Below are 16,311 nucleotides of genomic sequence, written 5' to 3' on the forward strand. Positions count from 1 at the left end.
ATGGAACTGAAGGAAGGAAACGCGAGAGGTGAGGTTGACAGACATGGCCCAAGCGCTGGCCAGCTATCCCAGATCGGGGCGGCCATCGCACAATGGCAGGCGTCGGGTGCCATCGAGGTTTGTCCTCCACCAAGTTTTTTCACGCCCTCCGCCCCGTTCGTCTCCCTCTCTCGAAGAGCCCACTGCTTGAATCAGTGGCTTGGTCCCTGCGGAAGCGAGAACCCCATCCAGTCCCACCTTGCAGTTCACAACCTTCCAGGGACGCGTTGGACATCACACCCGCCTCCGCGAGCAAACATTTGTCGTCGACAGCTGATCCGTTGCAAATCGACGATTGCCGTGGCCACAAACTTGCCACGTTTGACGTTTGTGGGCCTTCTGGTGTCCCTGAGAGACATGCGATTCTCGTCTGCAGACGGCAAAGTTGACGGGGCCAAAACCGGAATTCAGACAGGAATCCCATCTTGATCACCAAGGGAATCCACCCAGAGGCTCCACTTTCCGCTGCAGCCATGCGCATGGACAAGCTTCTCTTCGCTCCCGAGGCTCGTCCAGAACCCTAGCATGACGTTGGTCCGCACGCCGACTCTGCCCTCAGCTTACAGCGCACAATTCATCCCCGTCGTTTCGATTTTCGTTTGCCCTCGAAGAGCATTGAAACCATTGAGTCATTTTCAAACAGCGCCTACCAGTCTCTTTTCGAAAGGCGACTTCATCATCATAACTTCGGACCGCATGAAGCCGGCGCTACTGAGTACTTGGTTAGGAATACATGCGCCCAAATCGTCGATGCGCACTTTGCACCTTGTACGTGCTTCTGGCATGCTCAGCCACTTGGCAACAATTGTTCCACCAAACTTTCTGATTTTCGACTTGGCATTCAACATGGGATTGTTCCCTTGGCCCACGAGAATCCCCCTGGCAAAGAGGTACCAAGATCGTGTCCCAGCTTAATGGCGCACTCGCCCAACGTGCCACGCATAACATCGGGAGAACCTCAATCTACGTCAAGCTGGACCCACACGCGGGTGGCACAGGGCACCTGATGGCGTTGATGGAATTCCAGAGCGTTTTGTGTGATGCTGACGTCAAAAGTGGATTGATTGCTAAACAGTAGACATGCTATCCAGAAGTATATCTGCTGGGAGTGGACGCCTTCGGTTTGAACTTCTGACTGCGCTTTCGCTTCTCCACGACTACCCCTGTACAACAAATCGGCCCTTTCGGGAGTTATGCCTCTTCACGAACGTGGTAAGCCCATCAGTCAAACTCTTCAAAGATGGCTTTGTCAAGGGGATTCTGTTGAGCATGACTGACTTGAACAGACAATCGCCCTGTATTATCAAACGGTCCCGACTTGGACGAAAGCCATTCGACCGAAGACTCCAAGCCGGAAACTTCCAGCAGTAGAACGATGACAACGGGAGATTCGAAGCCCAACACCCCCGATCAGGCTAGGGAGCCTCCACTCTCGATGGATTACTTTTCTAGACACCATAGCCAAGCGCCCATGGGAGACGAGCAAAGATCGACCGCTGAAGCAAGCGTCAGCCAGCTTGACGAATTGCGAGACCTGATGAAAGAGAATCAAAAGCAGATGAAGGAGCTGAAGCAGGCGCAACAAGCGGTCAATGATGCTGTTCAAAACATAGTTCCGAATGATTCCTCTGATCAAAATCGTCCAGGCCTTCCAGGTACGACTGACTTCCTGTTTGGACTCATCAAGTTCTTTGTGGAGATACTCACAGAACTTTGTCACTTCTAATTCCGAAAACCACTGCTGACACACGCAAAGGTAGAGCCAAAAGCTCTCGATACCCCAGCTACATGACAACTGCCACCAAGGCGTCGAAATGGTCGAACCGACCCGACATGGCAGATCGTACGCCGACATCAGCGAGCTTCAACCCAAAGATCGAGGACGACTACTACAAAGTCAACCCCTGGTACGGTGCAGTTCCTGAAAAACCAATTTTCGGGCTTGGCAAACCGTTGCCTCGAACGGTTCGGTGGAAGTCAAATGCAAACCGAATTCAAGAGGAAGACGCCAAAGGGGCCGACCTTGAAAAAGGTAATTCGCGACCGCCAACCCAAGAGAGACCTCGTTCCAGCGCTAGAAGTACTGCATCTCAAGATGTGCAGCCTGGCTCTCAACCCCAGCCAGATCCAAGCAATGAACAATCAAGGCCGAAATCAGGAGGCTCTGACAGCATCGAGAGGCCAACCCCAGGTCGCAGAGTCACTTTTGGAACCCCGAATAGCACACAACAAGCACCCGAAAAACAAGAACAACCTGATAACAAACCAAAGACTGCAGAGACAATTCCCGAGGAAAAGGAGTCTCCCGAAGACAAAGATCGCACCTCCAGAAAGCATTCTCATGCGGACACCTTGCAAACATACGAACCAAGCTTAGGACACGCTGATAATGACAATTCCGAATGGGCTATCGATGCGGAGCCAATTGGACAGCGTGAAGCCGATGCGGCAGAGGAAGGATTCACAGACCCGAACGACTTGAGAAATTGGTGGGCCAGGTTGAGGGCAAAGCATCCAGAGCCCATGGCCGAATTCCTTTGCGTAAGTCACGATGTAGCGACTTTTTAGTGCCTGTGCTTACACTTTCTTCAAAGACATGCGTGTCTATATTCTTCGGCGTCTGTGCAACCCTGCAAGTCAACCTGTCCAGCGGGCAATATGGAACGTATGAGACAAGCTGCTGGGCATGGGGACTTGCCTTTACCTTTGGAATCTACTTGGGAGGCGGTGTTTCTGGTGCACACATGAGTATGTCTTCACCCCGGCGGTTATTTTGGAGCTTACCTGACATTTCACACACAGATCCCGCAATTTCCCTGGCCCTTTGGATCTTTCGTGGTTTCCCCTTTAAGCAAATGTGCATTTATGTCATTGCACAAATCCTCGGCAGCATCGTTGCTGGCGCTCTTGCCTACGCAATTTACCACGACCTGATTCACTCTGTGGATCCGGGTCTCATCACCTCAGCCAGTTCGTTTTATTCGTCGCCTCAAAATTATTTGACGATGCAGTCGGCATTCTTCACGCAGTTTTTGGCAACAGCTGTCATGATGATGTGTATCCTCTCGCTGTAAGTCACCGCTCGAGACCCCTCCCCCCCTGATCAACTCCAAGAAGCCTCACACTGACGCCCTTGCAACAGAGGCGATGACCAGAACAACCCGCCAGGCGCCGGCCTGCACGCTTTCATCGTCGGCCTCGTCATCACGGTGCAAAAGATGACGCTGGGCTACAACACGGGCGCAGCACTCAACCCCGTCTCGGACTTTGGCCCCCGCGCCATCTGCGCCATGGTCGGCTACCAGCTGCCCATGTTCACCGAGTGGGGCGCGTGGTGGCTCTGGGGCCCCTGGATCGCCACGTGCCTGGGCGCGTTGGCCGGGTGCGCCGTCTACGATGGCCTCATCTTTGTCGGCTCCGAGTCGCCCGTCAACTACCGCTTGCCTGAGAAGTACCGCAGGAGGATCCGCGCTGTGGTGCCGAAGAAGCACTAGGATGGAGAGGTTTGATTGGTTCGTTTTTCTTGAGAGGAGTGAGGCGCTCGGCGGGTTGGGCGTTCATGATCAGGATGTGGGTCATCTTTTGGCTGGGAAAAGGAAAACGTTTGGAATTCATCAAGTGAAGGGTACTTGGTTGGCGTTGGGAATAATTGGAATTTTCTTCGCTCTTAGGTCTTTGAACATGTCTACAAATTGAAGGATTGAAAAAAGAATGATCGCGTCATCATCGTCTCGAGCCAGAAACGAAAAACAGACCATTGCTGGAACGAAAATGGCCTCCTCCATGGTCTTTTGTACCAGATGAGTGATCCTCGGCACCTTAAAAACTCCTGCGCAACCAGTCTATTGAGACAAAATCCAGCCAGATTCCAGAAGGCAGATCACCTAAACAATAAAGTGTGCAATCTTGCAGAGGAGGAAACAGACTAGATCTTACCCGTTGGGGCCAAAGTCTTGGTGGTTGTGGCACTTGACGACTGCTCCCTGCGTGTGCGCGCAGTCGCAGTGCTAGGAGTTGACACCTCTGGGTTTGGCACCCATGGTAAAACGAAACTATTCTCAACAGCCGCATCTCCTAACCAACAGCGTTCTCAAACGGTCGAACAGCTTCCACAACCACTCTGCGCCTCAGCCACCGCCTCACCCTCACTCTCCACCTCCGCACCCTCGCCCTCGCCATCATCATCCACATGCGCACTCGCCCACCGACTCGCCTTCCGCAACCTCCACCCATACCGGCCCAACACAAACGGAATAGGCACCATGAGCAGAGCAGCAGCAGCCAGCACGGTGCCAGCCCACTGATAGCCAAGACTGACAAACAGCTGGCGGGCAAAGAGGGGGAAAGCGGCGCCAGCAAGATTGCGGATCAAGCCGATACCAGCAAGGGCGCTAGCAGAATACGTCTTGTAGCTGTCCTCGGTGTAGGTGAAGGACATGAGGATGAGGGTGTAAAAGGACCAGCCCCAGAGGGCGGAGAAGAGGACGGGCAGGATGGCCGGGAGCGCCGGCGACGTCGTCCAGGCGAAGAGCAGGAGCGAGAGCGGAAACGTGCACGCGGCCAGCTTTCCCATCTGCACTCGCGCCTCGGGGACGTTTTTGCCGTCGGCCTCGCGCACCTTGCGCTGATAGTAGCGCTCCTGCCAAATATTCGTGCCGGGGCCAATCGAGATCCCCGCCGCGATGCCCAGAAAACACAACCCGACGCCAATCGTGTCGAAGCCGTGGCCCGCCGGCCCGAAAACGAGTCCGAAGGCCGTGTTGAACAGGAAACTGAGGCCGTACAGGTAGCCGTTGTACAGGGCGGCGAATTGGATGACTGGCTCGGTGCAGAGGAAGCGGAAGGGGCGTGTCAGCGCGACGCCGAAGAGCTCGCGCGGCCCGCGCTTCTGCAGCTCGTGCGGCAGCGAGATGGCCGCGTTGCCGCGCGCATGCTCGCGCTCCACGCGCTGTGCTAGCAGGATGCTGTGCCGTGTCTCGCCGCAGATGACAAGGCTGATGCTCATGATGGCCCAGAGGCTGCCGTTCATGCCGAGGAGCGCCCAGAAGACGGTGCGCCAGCCGTGCGTCTGCGCGACGAAGGAGAGAAGGAAGAAGCCCGAGGGTGAGCCGCAGGTTGCCGCCCATAGGAAGAGTGACATGGCTGGGCCGGTGTCATGGGCGTGGTACAGGTCGGCGATTGTGCCGCCAAAGTTGGCTGGAGGCGTTAAATGGGTGTGGTTCATGGAGACTTGGGAACTGTACCGATTGTGACGGACGCAAAGTAGCCCGAGAAGATGCGGAAGACGAGGAATACGCCAACGCTTGGGGCAAGGGCAGTAGCCATGAGGAAGAGGAGGAAAATGCCATAGCTGTAAATGTAAATCGGGCGTCGACCAAAATACTGGGGAAGGAGTGAGCGTCGGCAGTTCTCATGCATCCAGACAACAATTTACCTCTGAAAGGGGAGCTCTATGAAAGATGTGAGTGGATGCTTCAGAAGACTCGAGGGCGCACGTTATTTTTTCGCTTACAAGCTCATCGGACCAAAAGCCAACCCCAAAACATACAAACTAAGCCCCAACGTCGCAACCTCGGACGAGACGCCCATGTCCTCAGCAAATTTGTGGCTAGCAGGAGAGTAGCCAGACGCAGCCCAACTGACGGAAAGATCAATCAGTAGAATGGGACCAATCATAAGCCACTTCTTCCATCGGGGCCAATTGCGCGGGTCCTCTGGATCGTCGGGGGCAAAGTGGGCGATTTCCATCTTCGAATTGCCGTGCAGGTGATGCCGTGTCTTTGTCGCATCGTTTGGCTGGCCGTCGTCGCCCGCGAGGAGCGGCACGCGCTCGTCGAGACTCCCGCCGCTATTTTGTGTTTGGGTCACCATGATGCTGGGCGGACCTAGTTTTTGGAACGGTTTTGTCCTTCTTTTCTTGGGCTGGTCTGACTGTCAACGACGGTTCAGTTACGGGATGGTTCCAAAGTGCGCGCCAGTTATTTGATGGCTAAGGCACGGCGGTGACGGCCAGTCCCGCGCTTGTTGACGTATATCCGGGAAGTGCGGTGATGATGACCACGGAGCGGCGGAAAGACAAGTTCGAAAGTGGAATGCCAGCGCAATCACCCTGCAGAGGAAACCTGATCCCTAGCTCTTTTGTAGACTGTAGTCTGGCCGTGCGTGACGCTTCGTTGGATGAGGAGTGGTGAGAAGTTGCAAACACGACAACAGCGGCGGATCGGGCACATGATGCAAAGCCGCAAGACGATGGAGCGATGGGGCGAATCCCGGTTGGACCTTACTGCTTGCAGAGGTTAGATGCGGGCCGACATGGCTTCGGTTATCGAGGTCCCTCCTGGCCCATGACGTCTACAGTACTTGATTGGCTGCCACCCGTCTCATTCCTCTTGACGTGTTCCAAATTAGTTGCCGCCAAACACCTCCGGCTCCATGTCAAGTTGCACCGTCCAGGTCAGTTGAAAGAGTGTAGGCTGGTTATATTGGCAAGCAAGATACAAGTATGTACCACTCGTGCATTTGTTAGAGGTTATCCTCGCCCTTTGTTCGACAAACCCCTATTGCTGCTTCAAGTAACCGCTCTCCTGCTCGAGCCAGGCCTTGTAGTCAATGACTCCTCCAAGCTCTTTCTTGACCTTGGAGATGTCGACAGCATAACCCTCAATGCCGAACCAGATCCACATCTTCTGGAGGTCGTCGTTCTGGCTCAGAATGCCCTGCACCATGCCCTCGGGCGCCTCCGGTAGATCTTGTCCAGTCTTCTCCTTGAGGATGGTCCGCACCTCCTTCAGGTTCAACTCGTCGCTGGCCAGGCCAATCGTCTGGCCAGCGAACTTTTCGGGCTCGACAAAGGACTTGGCAGCCATGCGACCGATGTCAGTGGCGGCGATGAGCTGCAGCTTCTTGTCCTCGCCAAGCGTCATCTTCCACATGGTCGGGAAAGCAGCAGCGAACGGGGAGCCAACGGGCCCAAAGTTGTCCAGGAAGGCCACGGGCTGGAGGATGGTCCAGGTCATGTCGCTGCCATTGGACTTGGAGATCAGGTGCTTTTCAATGTTGAACTTGCTGATGAAGTGCGGGATGTTGGTCGGCTCCGTCGCCCCATTGACGCCGCGCTCGACAGACGAGTAGACAAAGTGCTTCACATCAGCAGCGATGGCGGCGTCAACCAGCGCTTTTCCTTGCTTTTCCTCAATTTCGACCGTCTGGTTGGGACCCATGGCAACCTGGACACTGTAGACGCCCCAGATTGGCTGCCCGGCAGCCTTTTGAGCGTCCGCCAGGAGCTGAGTTGGGTTGTCAAGGTTGCCTTGGACGACTTTGATGTTGTTTGAAAGGCCAAGAAGCTGCTGAGCAGACGCCGAAGAGGGATCGCGAGTGACGGCGATGATTTGAAAGTCGCCGTCAGACTGAAGGAGGGCTTTGAGAGTAGCTCCGCCCTGCTTGCCAGTGGCTCCGGTGATGAGGATGGACTTGGTCATGATTGTAGGTGGGTTGAAGATGAAAATGATGTAAAGATTTCTTGCAAGGCTGCGCGGGGTAACTCTTTGACTGTCTTGTTGACTGGCTGCATGTCGAGAAAGTGGTGCTTTATGTATGGCTGCGACGGGACAGCTGAGACAGCCATTGCTGTGGCTTTGTGATGTTCGGCCTCTACGCTAGCGCTTGGGGTCCGAGAGCGATTGGTTGCTTACAATTCTCTCGGCCTTTGGATCAACCGAGTGGTGGTTGAGCTTTGCGAGCACCATCCATGACGGGCTGAATCTTCTAGTGGCGTTCCACAGGTCGTTGTACTTAGTCGCTATGATTGTGAATAAACCGTGGATAGTGCAATTTGGTCGACAAGTGGGCACGGGAAGGAAACTTGCAGATTCCGAAGCGCTGCATAATCTAGGCAGACGCTATGGATTATATGAAATGGACATGATGCAGAGAAGACGACGGCGCGATTTGGTGACGAATGCACGGTGGTTGAAAGATCATAGTTGGGTCGGTGAAGGAAGCTGGGCTGAGGCTTGGCACCGGACGCGTTGGTCGCGGATCGGAGGCGAGTGATGGTGGCATTCGAAAGTTCGCCGCGCCGCCATACCCCACACAACGAATTCTCGCCAACCACCGCCGACATCTCCACCAACGTTGCCGCCATGTCCAAAGTCGCAGGGTAAGGCTTTTGGCCCGGCCATTTGAATTTTGACGCTGATGAGCTGTGCAGACGCACCGACTGGGCCGAAGAGGAGGACGAGGACAGCCTCTCGCTTCCCGCGCCCCAAGTCACCAAGAACAAGGACGGCACCGAGACCATTGTTTCCTGGTCGTTCCGCGAGGATGGCAAGAAGGTCAAGACTACCAGGCGCATCAAGAAGACGGTCGTCAAGCAGGTCGTAAACCCACGCGTCGCCGAGCGCAAGCAATGGTCAAAATTCGGGCAAGACGCCAGCAAGCCGGCTGGCCCGTCGACGGACACGACCAGCGTCGCCGAGAACATTGTTTTCCGGCCACAGGCCAACTGGAAGGCATCGGCTGTCGATGAGAAGAGCGAGACCGAGAAGAAGAAGGCCGAACTCAAGAACGCCAAAATCAAGTGTCGTATTTGCAGCGGAGACCACTGGACCACCAAGTGTCCCTTCAAGGACACCATGGCTCCCGAGGGCGAGGCCGGCGCTGGTCACCCCGACCTCGACGAGCCCGAGGCTGCTGGTGCTTTGGGCCAGGGCTCGTCCAGCTACGTGCCGCCGCACCTCCGCAACCGCGGCGGAGCTGGGGCCACCGGCGAAAAGATGGGCGGCAAGTACGAGCGGGACGACCTTGCGACTCTGCGCGTCACCAACGTATGCACAAAGGGATATCTTGTTGAAAGATCAGGTGCTGACAGAGCACACAGGTCAGCGAATTCACCGAAGAGCAAGACCTGCGGGATATTTTCTCCAGGTTCGGTCACGTCACCAGAGTCTTCCTCGCCAAGGACCGCGAGACTGGACGCGCAAAGGGCTTTGCCTTTGTCAGCTTTGCCGACAGGGACGACGCCAAGACGGCATGCGAGAAGGTGGACGGCTGTAAGTTGACCTGGAGGTCTGGGAAACTTTCACTGATGCTAACCACGTGTAGATGGATTTGGTCATCTCATCCTGCGCGTCGAATTTGCGAAGAAGTCTTCTTAGATTGTTGGGTGCATCTCACACGGCGTTTCTTTCAGTGTTCGGTAGATGAGGGCCTCCAAAAGTCTAATCCGGGAATCTTGCACAGTCTTTGAGACTGCCATGACATGATGATTGCGGATTTTGTGTGGTTATACCCTCATTGTAGGCTTCAGCGGCTGCTCTCAGGCAGCCGAAGTGGTAGACCTTGGGTTTTTGATGGAATTAGCACCAAGCGGAAGTAGGATCATCCGGCTTGTATGCACGCACCCATGATAGAAACAAACAGAAATGAAGGCACAATTATTGTGAACAGGCATCCACTTCAACACCCTCGGCCGAATTGCGAATTGGAGGTTGCGATCGTCATTCCTCGTTACCATCCAGAAGGCGTTCGCGCATGGACGTGCCAGCTAGAGGAGCAAGTTTGAGACTCAAGTTGCGACACGAAACGAATTGACATGGCGAGGTGGAGCAAGATCCTCGAAACCTCAGTTGACCGCGGGAGAGGCTGTGGCGTGTGGCGGTGCCCGGAGCCCTCTCCTCGCACGCCTCGCTCCTCGCCATGAGCTGCTCTGCATCTAATCCGCACATTTGTCGCCGCCACGACGCTTACGCTCGCTCCACCGCCCGTTACAGTCCCAGAGCCAGCAATCATGTACTGCCGATGATGCTGTAGTCGTTGTCTCTCGCGCTCTCCTCTGGATTACACCATCTCCCTTACCGCATACCCGCCGTCCGCCATGTCCACGACTCCCGCTCCGGGCGACGCTCTCACGCGCACGCCTTCCGGCGGAGACCAACACGAGCTCAAGGACATGGCTGCACAGCAGCCTACCCTCCCGGTCGAGGAGGATGTCATGCAGTTGGCTCGCCTTGGCGAAATTCGCGCCATTCAAAAGTTGTTCGACAGCGGAAAGTATGATGCAACCTACCGCGACGAGCAGGGCATCACACCTCTACATGTATGCCGCAGCCCACCAATCCGTGCCTCAAATCTTAGCCTTTCCATGGACGCTGACATATCGTGATGGCAGTGGGCCGCAATAAACAACCACTACGCTCTATGCCACTTTCTCATAACCAGCGGCGCCGACGTGAATGCGCGAGGCGGTGATGCCGTCGCGACGCCCGTGCTGTGGGCCGCAAAGCGCTGCAACTATTACATCGTAGCCCTCCTTCTCTCGCGCGGCGCCGACCCTCTCCTCACCGATGACCAAGGATTCAACCTGCTCCATAGCGCGACATTGGACGGAAATGTTTTTCAGCTCGTCCTTCTCCTACACGAAGACATCCCCGTCGACATCCCCGACGCCCAGGGACACACGGCGCTCATGTGGGCGGCATACAAGGGCTTTCCAGCTGTGGTGGAAGTCCTAGTACGATGGGGCGCCAACGTATACGCGCGGGACGACCAAGGGTTTACGGCGTTACACTGGGCGCTGGTAAAAGGCAGCCTAGGCTGCATACAAAAGCTCATTGAATACGGCTCGGATCGCTTTGCGGAAAACAACGAAGGAAAGACGCCCGCAATCACGGCACAAGACATGAATTCCGTACGGCAATGGCACAAGGCGCTTTCGGATTCAGGATACAACCCCGACGGCAGCGCCAAGTATTTCCCTCTACAGAGCATTATCAAGGACCGGAGATCATTTTTCAACAAGTTCATCTTTGTTTGGCCGTTCCTCATGATCATCGTTGGCCTCTACATCCTAAGCCACGCGGTTGTTTACGTGGCTATCCCGTTAGCATTAGGCGCTCTGTATATCCTGCAGTGGTCCGCTCAGCAGTTGCTGAGATGGGCTCCAAGCAATATGAAGAATATACACAAGACTGTGAGTTGGAGATCCAGACGTCCAGAAAATACTGATTCTAACGGAGTCAACCCCCTAGCCGTATCTTTCAGGCGTCTTTGCAGGCACACTCTTTTGGGTTGGCGTCCGCTACATCACCCACGTCCTTCCATGTATGGCTACTGCTTCCAACATCAAGTTTGCTCTCACTGACTTTTACAGGGACATTTACTACTAATCCATTCACAAACATTTTCTTCGCGTTTTTCTACGCAGCGACAACATACTTCTATTTGCTCACCATGTTCGTGGATCCAGGCTACATTCCCAAATCGTCGTCCCGGGCACAGCAAAAGGCCATAATTGACGAGCTCATATCCACCCGCAAGTTTGACGAGCAAAACTTTTGCGTTCATTGCATGGTACGGCGTCCCCTCAGAAGCAAACATTGCAAGCGCTGCAACCGGTGTCTTGCCAAACAAGACCACCACTGCCCCTGGGTAGACAACTGCGTGGCCAACAACAACCACCGACACTTTGTGCTCTACATCCTTCTCATGGAGGTGGGCATCATACTCTTCGACCGCCTCATCCTCTCCTATCTGTCCATCCTACCGCCCGTTTCCAACTCAGAGTCCCTGCAATGCACGTTTCTCGCGCCCTCGCTCTGCGAGACGCTGCACAAGGACCCCTTCACCATTCTCCTTACCATCTGGACCTCGCTGCAGCTGGTGTGGGTCTCGATGCTCGTCATCGTCCAGCTGCTCCAAATCGCGCGCGCGCAAACAACCTTCGAGGCCATGCGCTCGCACAACCACTTCGGCGCGCCGACGCCCGACCCGCTCACCTCGTTTGTAACAACGGGCTCGACATCGCCCGACGCCGCGCAGTTAGACCCCCTCAGCTCCTCACCAACGGCAGACCCGTCGGGCCCCCCTATGTCTAACGGCGCTCCCCGACCACAGCCCCAACAACAGCAACAACAACAACAACAACGCCGCGGCCACAACCACGTAGGCTGCCTGGCGCAATGGACGCGTCTGCTGGGTCTAGACACGTTCATGGCGACGGCGCTGCACGGCTCCAACGCGCCCGCCGTCCTGGCGCAGCGCCGCGAGAACCCGTACACGCGCGGCTGCGTCACAAACTGCTCCGACTTTTGGTGCGATGGCGTGCCGCTGTGGCGCAATCGCGAGAACGGCGACGCCGTGCTTGGCCGCGAGCGCATTAATTGGAGCAGGGTTTACGACGCCCCGCCACGAATGGCTATGAGGAGGAGGAATGGCGGGGGCGGGTATGAGGCTGTTGCGGGCGATGAGGAGGAGGAGGAGGTGTAGGATGGGAGAGAGGAGGGTTTATTTGGTTGCATGAGTAGTGGTTGGTGGGAAGGGAGAGATGGGTGGCGTGTGTGGAGTAGTTTTCGTGCGAGATCGAGCGGAGTCGAGAAGGAGATGGTGGTGTTGGTGGTGGTGGCGGATGTAATGATTGTGCTATAGATGTAGCCTACCTACCTACCTACCTACCTACCTACGTTAGCGAAGGCACAACACAGTCAATACAGCTTAGCTGGCTCACAGAGCAAAGAAGCGACTCCTCGCTGCAGCCTCTTGGTGTCTTGCTCATTCTCATCTCTTTGTCTATTTATCTGTGTGTGTGTGTGGGTACGTCACCAATCTAGACAGAGCATCAAGTACCCATCCCCCTGTATCCTCCTGACAATCGTCTGGATGAACCGACTCGATTGAAATTGAATTGACTCCCAAAGAAACGCCAAATTTTTCTGTCTACTCGACTGGTTGTGTCTGGTCCGTGGAACGCCGAGCTTGCTTGCTTGCTTGCTTGCTTGCTGCGAGATACACTGCCGCTGTCGCCGCCCGCGTCCGCTCGGAGGAAGGAGAGAAAAGAGGAAAAACAAATGGGATAGGAAAGAAGTCGAGGTTGGTCAGAACGAGGGGACGGATGGGCGAGAGTGCACAGAGAAGGGTCTGAGGGAAAGGGTGTTCTCTTGTGCTCTGAAAGAGTAGCAATGATGGTGTCAACGCGGCGAGGATCCCAGCAGCAGCGAAAAAGGAAAAAGCCTCAATCAAAAAAACACGCCCTCCTCCACGCTACCTGAGTAAGCGATGGCCCGCCTCCGCCGTCGCGGCCTCGCCCACAACCGTCGACTCGCTCTCGCCCTCCGCGGGATTAGGGTAGTAGAAGCTGCAAATAGCAATGATGACGTAAACGACGACACACAGGAAGCCCTCGAGGTAATCGCTCTTCTGGTCGCGCAAGAAGTTGCCGACGACGAGGATGGCCAGGATGATGATGACGGCGTGGAAGGTTTCAAAGTCGAGGCTCATGTCCTTGCCGAGGCCCCAGCCAACGAAGACGACGAGCGGCGTGTTGAGCAGCGCCGTCTGCACGCACGCGCCCAGCACGTGCGCCAGCGCAAAGTTCATCTGGTTGTCGTATGCCTCGTCGATGGCCGTCAGGTGTTCGGCTGCCTTTTCCACGACGGGCACGAGGATGAGGCCCACGAAGGCGTCCTTGACGTGCCGCTCGTGCACGATGTAGTGGATCTCTTCCACCAGGAACACGGCGATCAGAGACACGCATGTCAGGGCGATGGCCAGCGCAATGATGCACTCGGTAAATGTCAGCTTGGGCTTGGCCAGATCATGGTGCCGGTCCGCGTCGCGCAGCTCGTCCGACTCGAGCACCTCGTCGTACAGGCCGTGGTGCGAGCGCATCTGGTACCAAACGTAGACGATGTAGGAGATGAGCAGGATGATGGCCGTGGCGCGCGAGATGCGCAGCGACTCGGGACCGAAATCGTGATTTCCGTACTCGGTTGTGTTGCGCAGTGAGGCGATGAAGGCGGAGGGCATGACCAGCGCCATGCCCGCGACGAGGATCAGTCCGTTTCCAGTTTCGCTGATGGCCTTGTGGAAGGTTTGCTCTTCACGCTTGAGTCCGCCTACGAAAAAGCACATGCCCATGCAGAGCAGCAGGTTGGCGAGGATGGAACCGAGGATGGCGGCCTGGATGACTTGAATTGGGTCGAAGCCGTCGCTTGCTGGGCGCGTAATAAGCACCATGAATAACACGATTTCGACGACTGATCCCAATGTCGTCTCGACCAGGACGCCAAAGACCTTGGGCAGCTTGCGTGCCAGTTCCTCGCCTCCGAATCCGATTAGGTTAGCGGCCGGCACCATGGCAATGAAGTTGAGAATGAAGATCCACAAGTGTGCATCGGGAGCGGCAAAATGCTGCAATGAACATGAGCATCCTTTTCTTCAACCATTCGAGACCGGTCCGACTTACAATGGCTATGGCAGCAGGGACAAACGGCCAGAGAAAATTGACGTATTTGGACCATGGCGCCGAGCTCCTGAAGCAAATCTGCACGAATTCGATGGGATGTATGCCTTTCCTGCCGCTCTCGCCGTCCGGGTGGATGCCAGTGGTGACTCTGTGGCCGTTGTGGTTGAAAAGAGGCAATGTTTTGTTTTTAGGATGGCGGCGCTGGGTACCGCCATGATCGCGGTCGCCCGTCTTTTCGGCCGTCTGGTTTGCATCTTGCGAAGAGCGCAGTTCCTCCATGTGTCGTCGAGGTCGATCAGTCCTGGGGCAGCTGGGAGCTCAGGGCGGAGAGTCGAGGACAGAGGGCGAGTCCCAGCGTCAAGCAATTAAAGCTTGAGCAGACACGCAGGCTAGCTGCGGTGATGGAGAGCAATTTCGGTGGATACGAGCTGGAGTGGTGCGTCGGCGAAATAGAGGCTGTTGGAGAGGACGTCGGTATAGATTCCGAGGATTCCGAGGGCTAGAAACTTAGGCAGAGGGCGACGTTGGGTGGGAAAAGGGAGATGGGGGTTCTGGAAGGATATAATATCTCCGCATAGTGGCTTGAAACGAGGAGGGAGCGATGCCCGTCGGCGCACAGACTCATGGTTGTCCAGCCACAAGCAACAACCAACCAACAACCATGAGTCGGCCGGCGATGGCCGTCCAATTGTTTGGCCATGGGGCCCCGAAACGAAGCAAATCCAAGCCTTTCTGGTCGGTGCTTGACCAGTGCCAATCCAGCGATTTCAGCGACGTGGACAGGTGCCAAGTCTTGCACAGCATCAGGTCGACTGCCGTATTTCTTGGAACAAACGGTCCGCTGACGCCACGTCGACCAGGACTGACTCGGCCTGCTGCAGCTGGACGGCCCGCGTGGAGACTGCAGAGACACGATACGCGCTCTCGATTGGTCATTGTGTGGGCAAAGCACAGCAAAGCAAAACAAAACAACGACGACGGGCCAGGATCGAGGATTCTGTTGTTGATTCTGGCTGAAGTGTAGCTGTACATGTAGCAAGCTACATGTGTCGTGTCGCCCTAGCACAGAGACAGCTAGCGCATCACAGCCACTCTGGTCCCTGTGGCTCCAGGTGCTCCGCGTGTGACCTCGGCACACTTCGACTCAGCTCCATATCACAGCTTCTCCCCCCTTTCTCTTTCTCGGATTGCGTCAATGGAAAAACTGAATCCTTTTTAATCCAAGACTACATACGAACCGCGCCAAGATGACGCCTCTTGACATGGCACAGAAACATCCCCATTGACCCATCAAAAGGTCAAGTCTGATTGGCAAGCCAAGACAAAAGTGGGCGCTCATTTGGGACCGAATAATCAAGATTGACCGCGTGGGTGGCCAGCAGTGAAGACAAGATTTGGGAGCTAGCAATGCGCTGGCAGGCTGAATACATCATCTTATAAAAACGACACCATGTCCACCGTCCTCCCTCTTCTGCTGCTAACCCCTCCTTCCCCACTCATCTCCGAAGCTTGCAGAGATACACACCTCCAATCGTGGCATTGATGACGGACGGGACCAGCCCTCGACCACCCGACCCACCTGTCAGACTTGCGCCTCACAAGCTGCACACCCAAAGTTACACATGAGGAAATGTGGCTTCAATGTGGCATCGTGGCGCTGTGGCTGGACGGCAATCATCATCCTCATCATGACCACAGCCACGCCCAAAACCCTCGCTAGCAACCCGTCGCAAGGCTTTGCTCGTCACAGATGCAGCCCGCATGCAACTACCAGCCCATTTTCCCTTAGTCGCACGCTATCGAGCGTCACCGCTTCAACGGCCGATCGTTCGGGTCGTCGTCGCTCATTACCACCAAATACGGAGGGGCCAGGAGTGAGCAGCGTCAGCGAATAACATTGACGGCGTTGTGTGGAGAAGGAAATCCGGACGCATCACTCGGTCCCGCCCGCTTGCTTCTGACCAAGCGAACGACCCGGAGTGCTCGCCAGCCTTGCTGCATCCACATAATCCCAGTCCAGCTGAACAAGG

General features: G+C 55.7%; 6 protein-coding genes across 6 annotated transcripts; 3 read left to right on the forward strand and 3 right to left on the reverse strand.

The window, feature by feature from the left end:
- The first annotated feature begins 1,093 nt into the window (after positions 1-1,093).
- On the forward strand, positions 1,094-3,831 carry IWZ02DRAFT_315795 (aquaporin-like protein). Its single transcript, XM_066764133.1, has 6 exons — positions 1,094-1,251; positions 1,326-1,694; positions 1,796-2,580; positions 2,634-2,787; positions 2,842-3,109; positions 3,182-3,831. Exons 1-6 carry the CDS (start codon positions 1,233-1,235, stop codon positions 3,531-3,533), a joined length of 1,947 nt encoding a protein of 648 aa, XP_066621334.1. The 5' UTR covers positions 1,094-1,232; the 3' UTR covers positions 3,534-3,831.
- Positions 3,832-4,129: 298 nt separating this feature from the next.
- Positions 4,130-5,787, reverse strand: IWZ02DRAFT_380545 (major facilitator superfamily domain-containing protein; the record flags this gene model as incomplete). Its single annotated transcript, XM_066765113.1, has 4 exons — positions 4,130-5,235; positions 5,283-5,421; positions 5,474-5,489; positions 5,552-5,787. 4 exons carry the CDS (start codon positions 5,785-5,787, stop codon positions 4,130-4,132), a joined length of 1,497 nt encoding a protein of 498 aa, XP_066621335.1.
- Positions 5,788-6,338: 551 nt separating this feature from the next.
- Positions 6,339-7,807, reverse strand: IWZ02DRAFT_315730 (NmrA-like family protein). Its single transcript, XM_066764131.1, has one exon. It carries the CDS (start codon positions 7,518-7,520, stop codon positions 6,597-6,599), a length of 924 nt encoding a protein of 307 aa, XP_066621336.1. The 5' UTR covers positions 7,521-7,807; the 3' UTR covers positions 6,339-6,596.
- A 376-nt stretch (positions 7,808-8,183) lies between these two features.
- IWZ02DRAFT_470634 (eukaryotic translation initiation factor-like protein 3 subunit G) lies at positions 8,184-9,197 on the forward strand (the record flags this gene model as incomplete). Its single annotated transcript, XM_066768811.1, has 4 exons — positions 8,184-8,200; positions 8,252-8,867; positions 8,921-9,092; positions 9,145-9,197. The coding sequence occupies 4 exons, from the start codon at positions 8,184-8,186 to the stop codon at positions 9,195-9,197; spliced, it is 858 nt and encodes a 285-aa protein (XP_066621337.1).
- Positions 9,198-9,740: 543 nt separating this feature from the next.
- Positions 9,741-12,692, forward strand: IWZ02DRAFT_315960 (palmitoyltransferase-like protein akr1). The gene is made up of 4 exons (XM_066764137.1): positions 9,741-10,138; positions 10,211-11,011; positions 11,070-11,142; positions 11,192-12,692. Exons 1-4 carry the CDS (start codon positions 9,917-9,919, stop codon positions 12,304-12,306), a joined length of 2,211 nt encoding a protein of 736 aa, XP_066621338.1. The 5' UTR covers positions 9,741-9,916; the 3' UTR covers positions 12,307-12,692.
- Positions 12,637-14,721, reverse strand: IWZ02DRAFT_315909 (Sodium/calcium exchanger protein-domain-containing protein). The gene is made up of 3 exons (XM_066764135.1): positions 14,282-14,721; positions 13,033-14,226; positions 12,637-12,922 (listed from the first exon to the last, which is right to left on the reverse strand). The coding sequence occupies exons 1-2, from the start codon at positions 14,558-14,560 to the stop codon at positions 13,078-13,080; spliced, it is 1,428 nt and encodes a 475-aa protein (XP_066621339.1). The 5' UTR covers positions 14,561-14,721; the 3' UTR covers positions 12,637-12,922; positions 13,033-13,077.
- Between the last annotated feature and the right edge of the window lie 1,590 nt (positions 14,722-16,311).

Source organism: Phyllosticta citriasiana, assembly GCF_038021145.1.
Source record: "Phyllosticta citriasiana strain CBS 120426 chromosome Unknown IWZ02scaffold_9, whole genome shotgun sequence".
NCBI lineage: Eukaryota > Fungi > Ascomycota > Dothideomycetes > Botryosphaeriales > Phyllostictaceae > Phyllosticta > Phyllosticta citriasiana.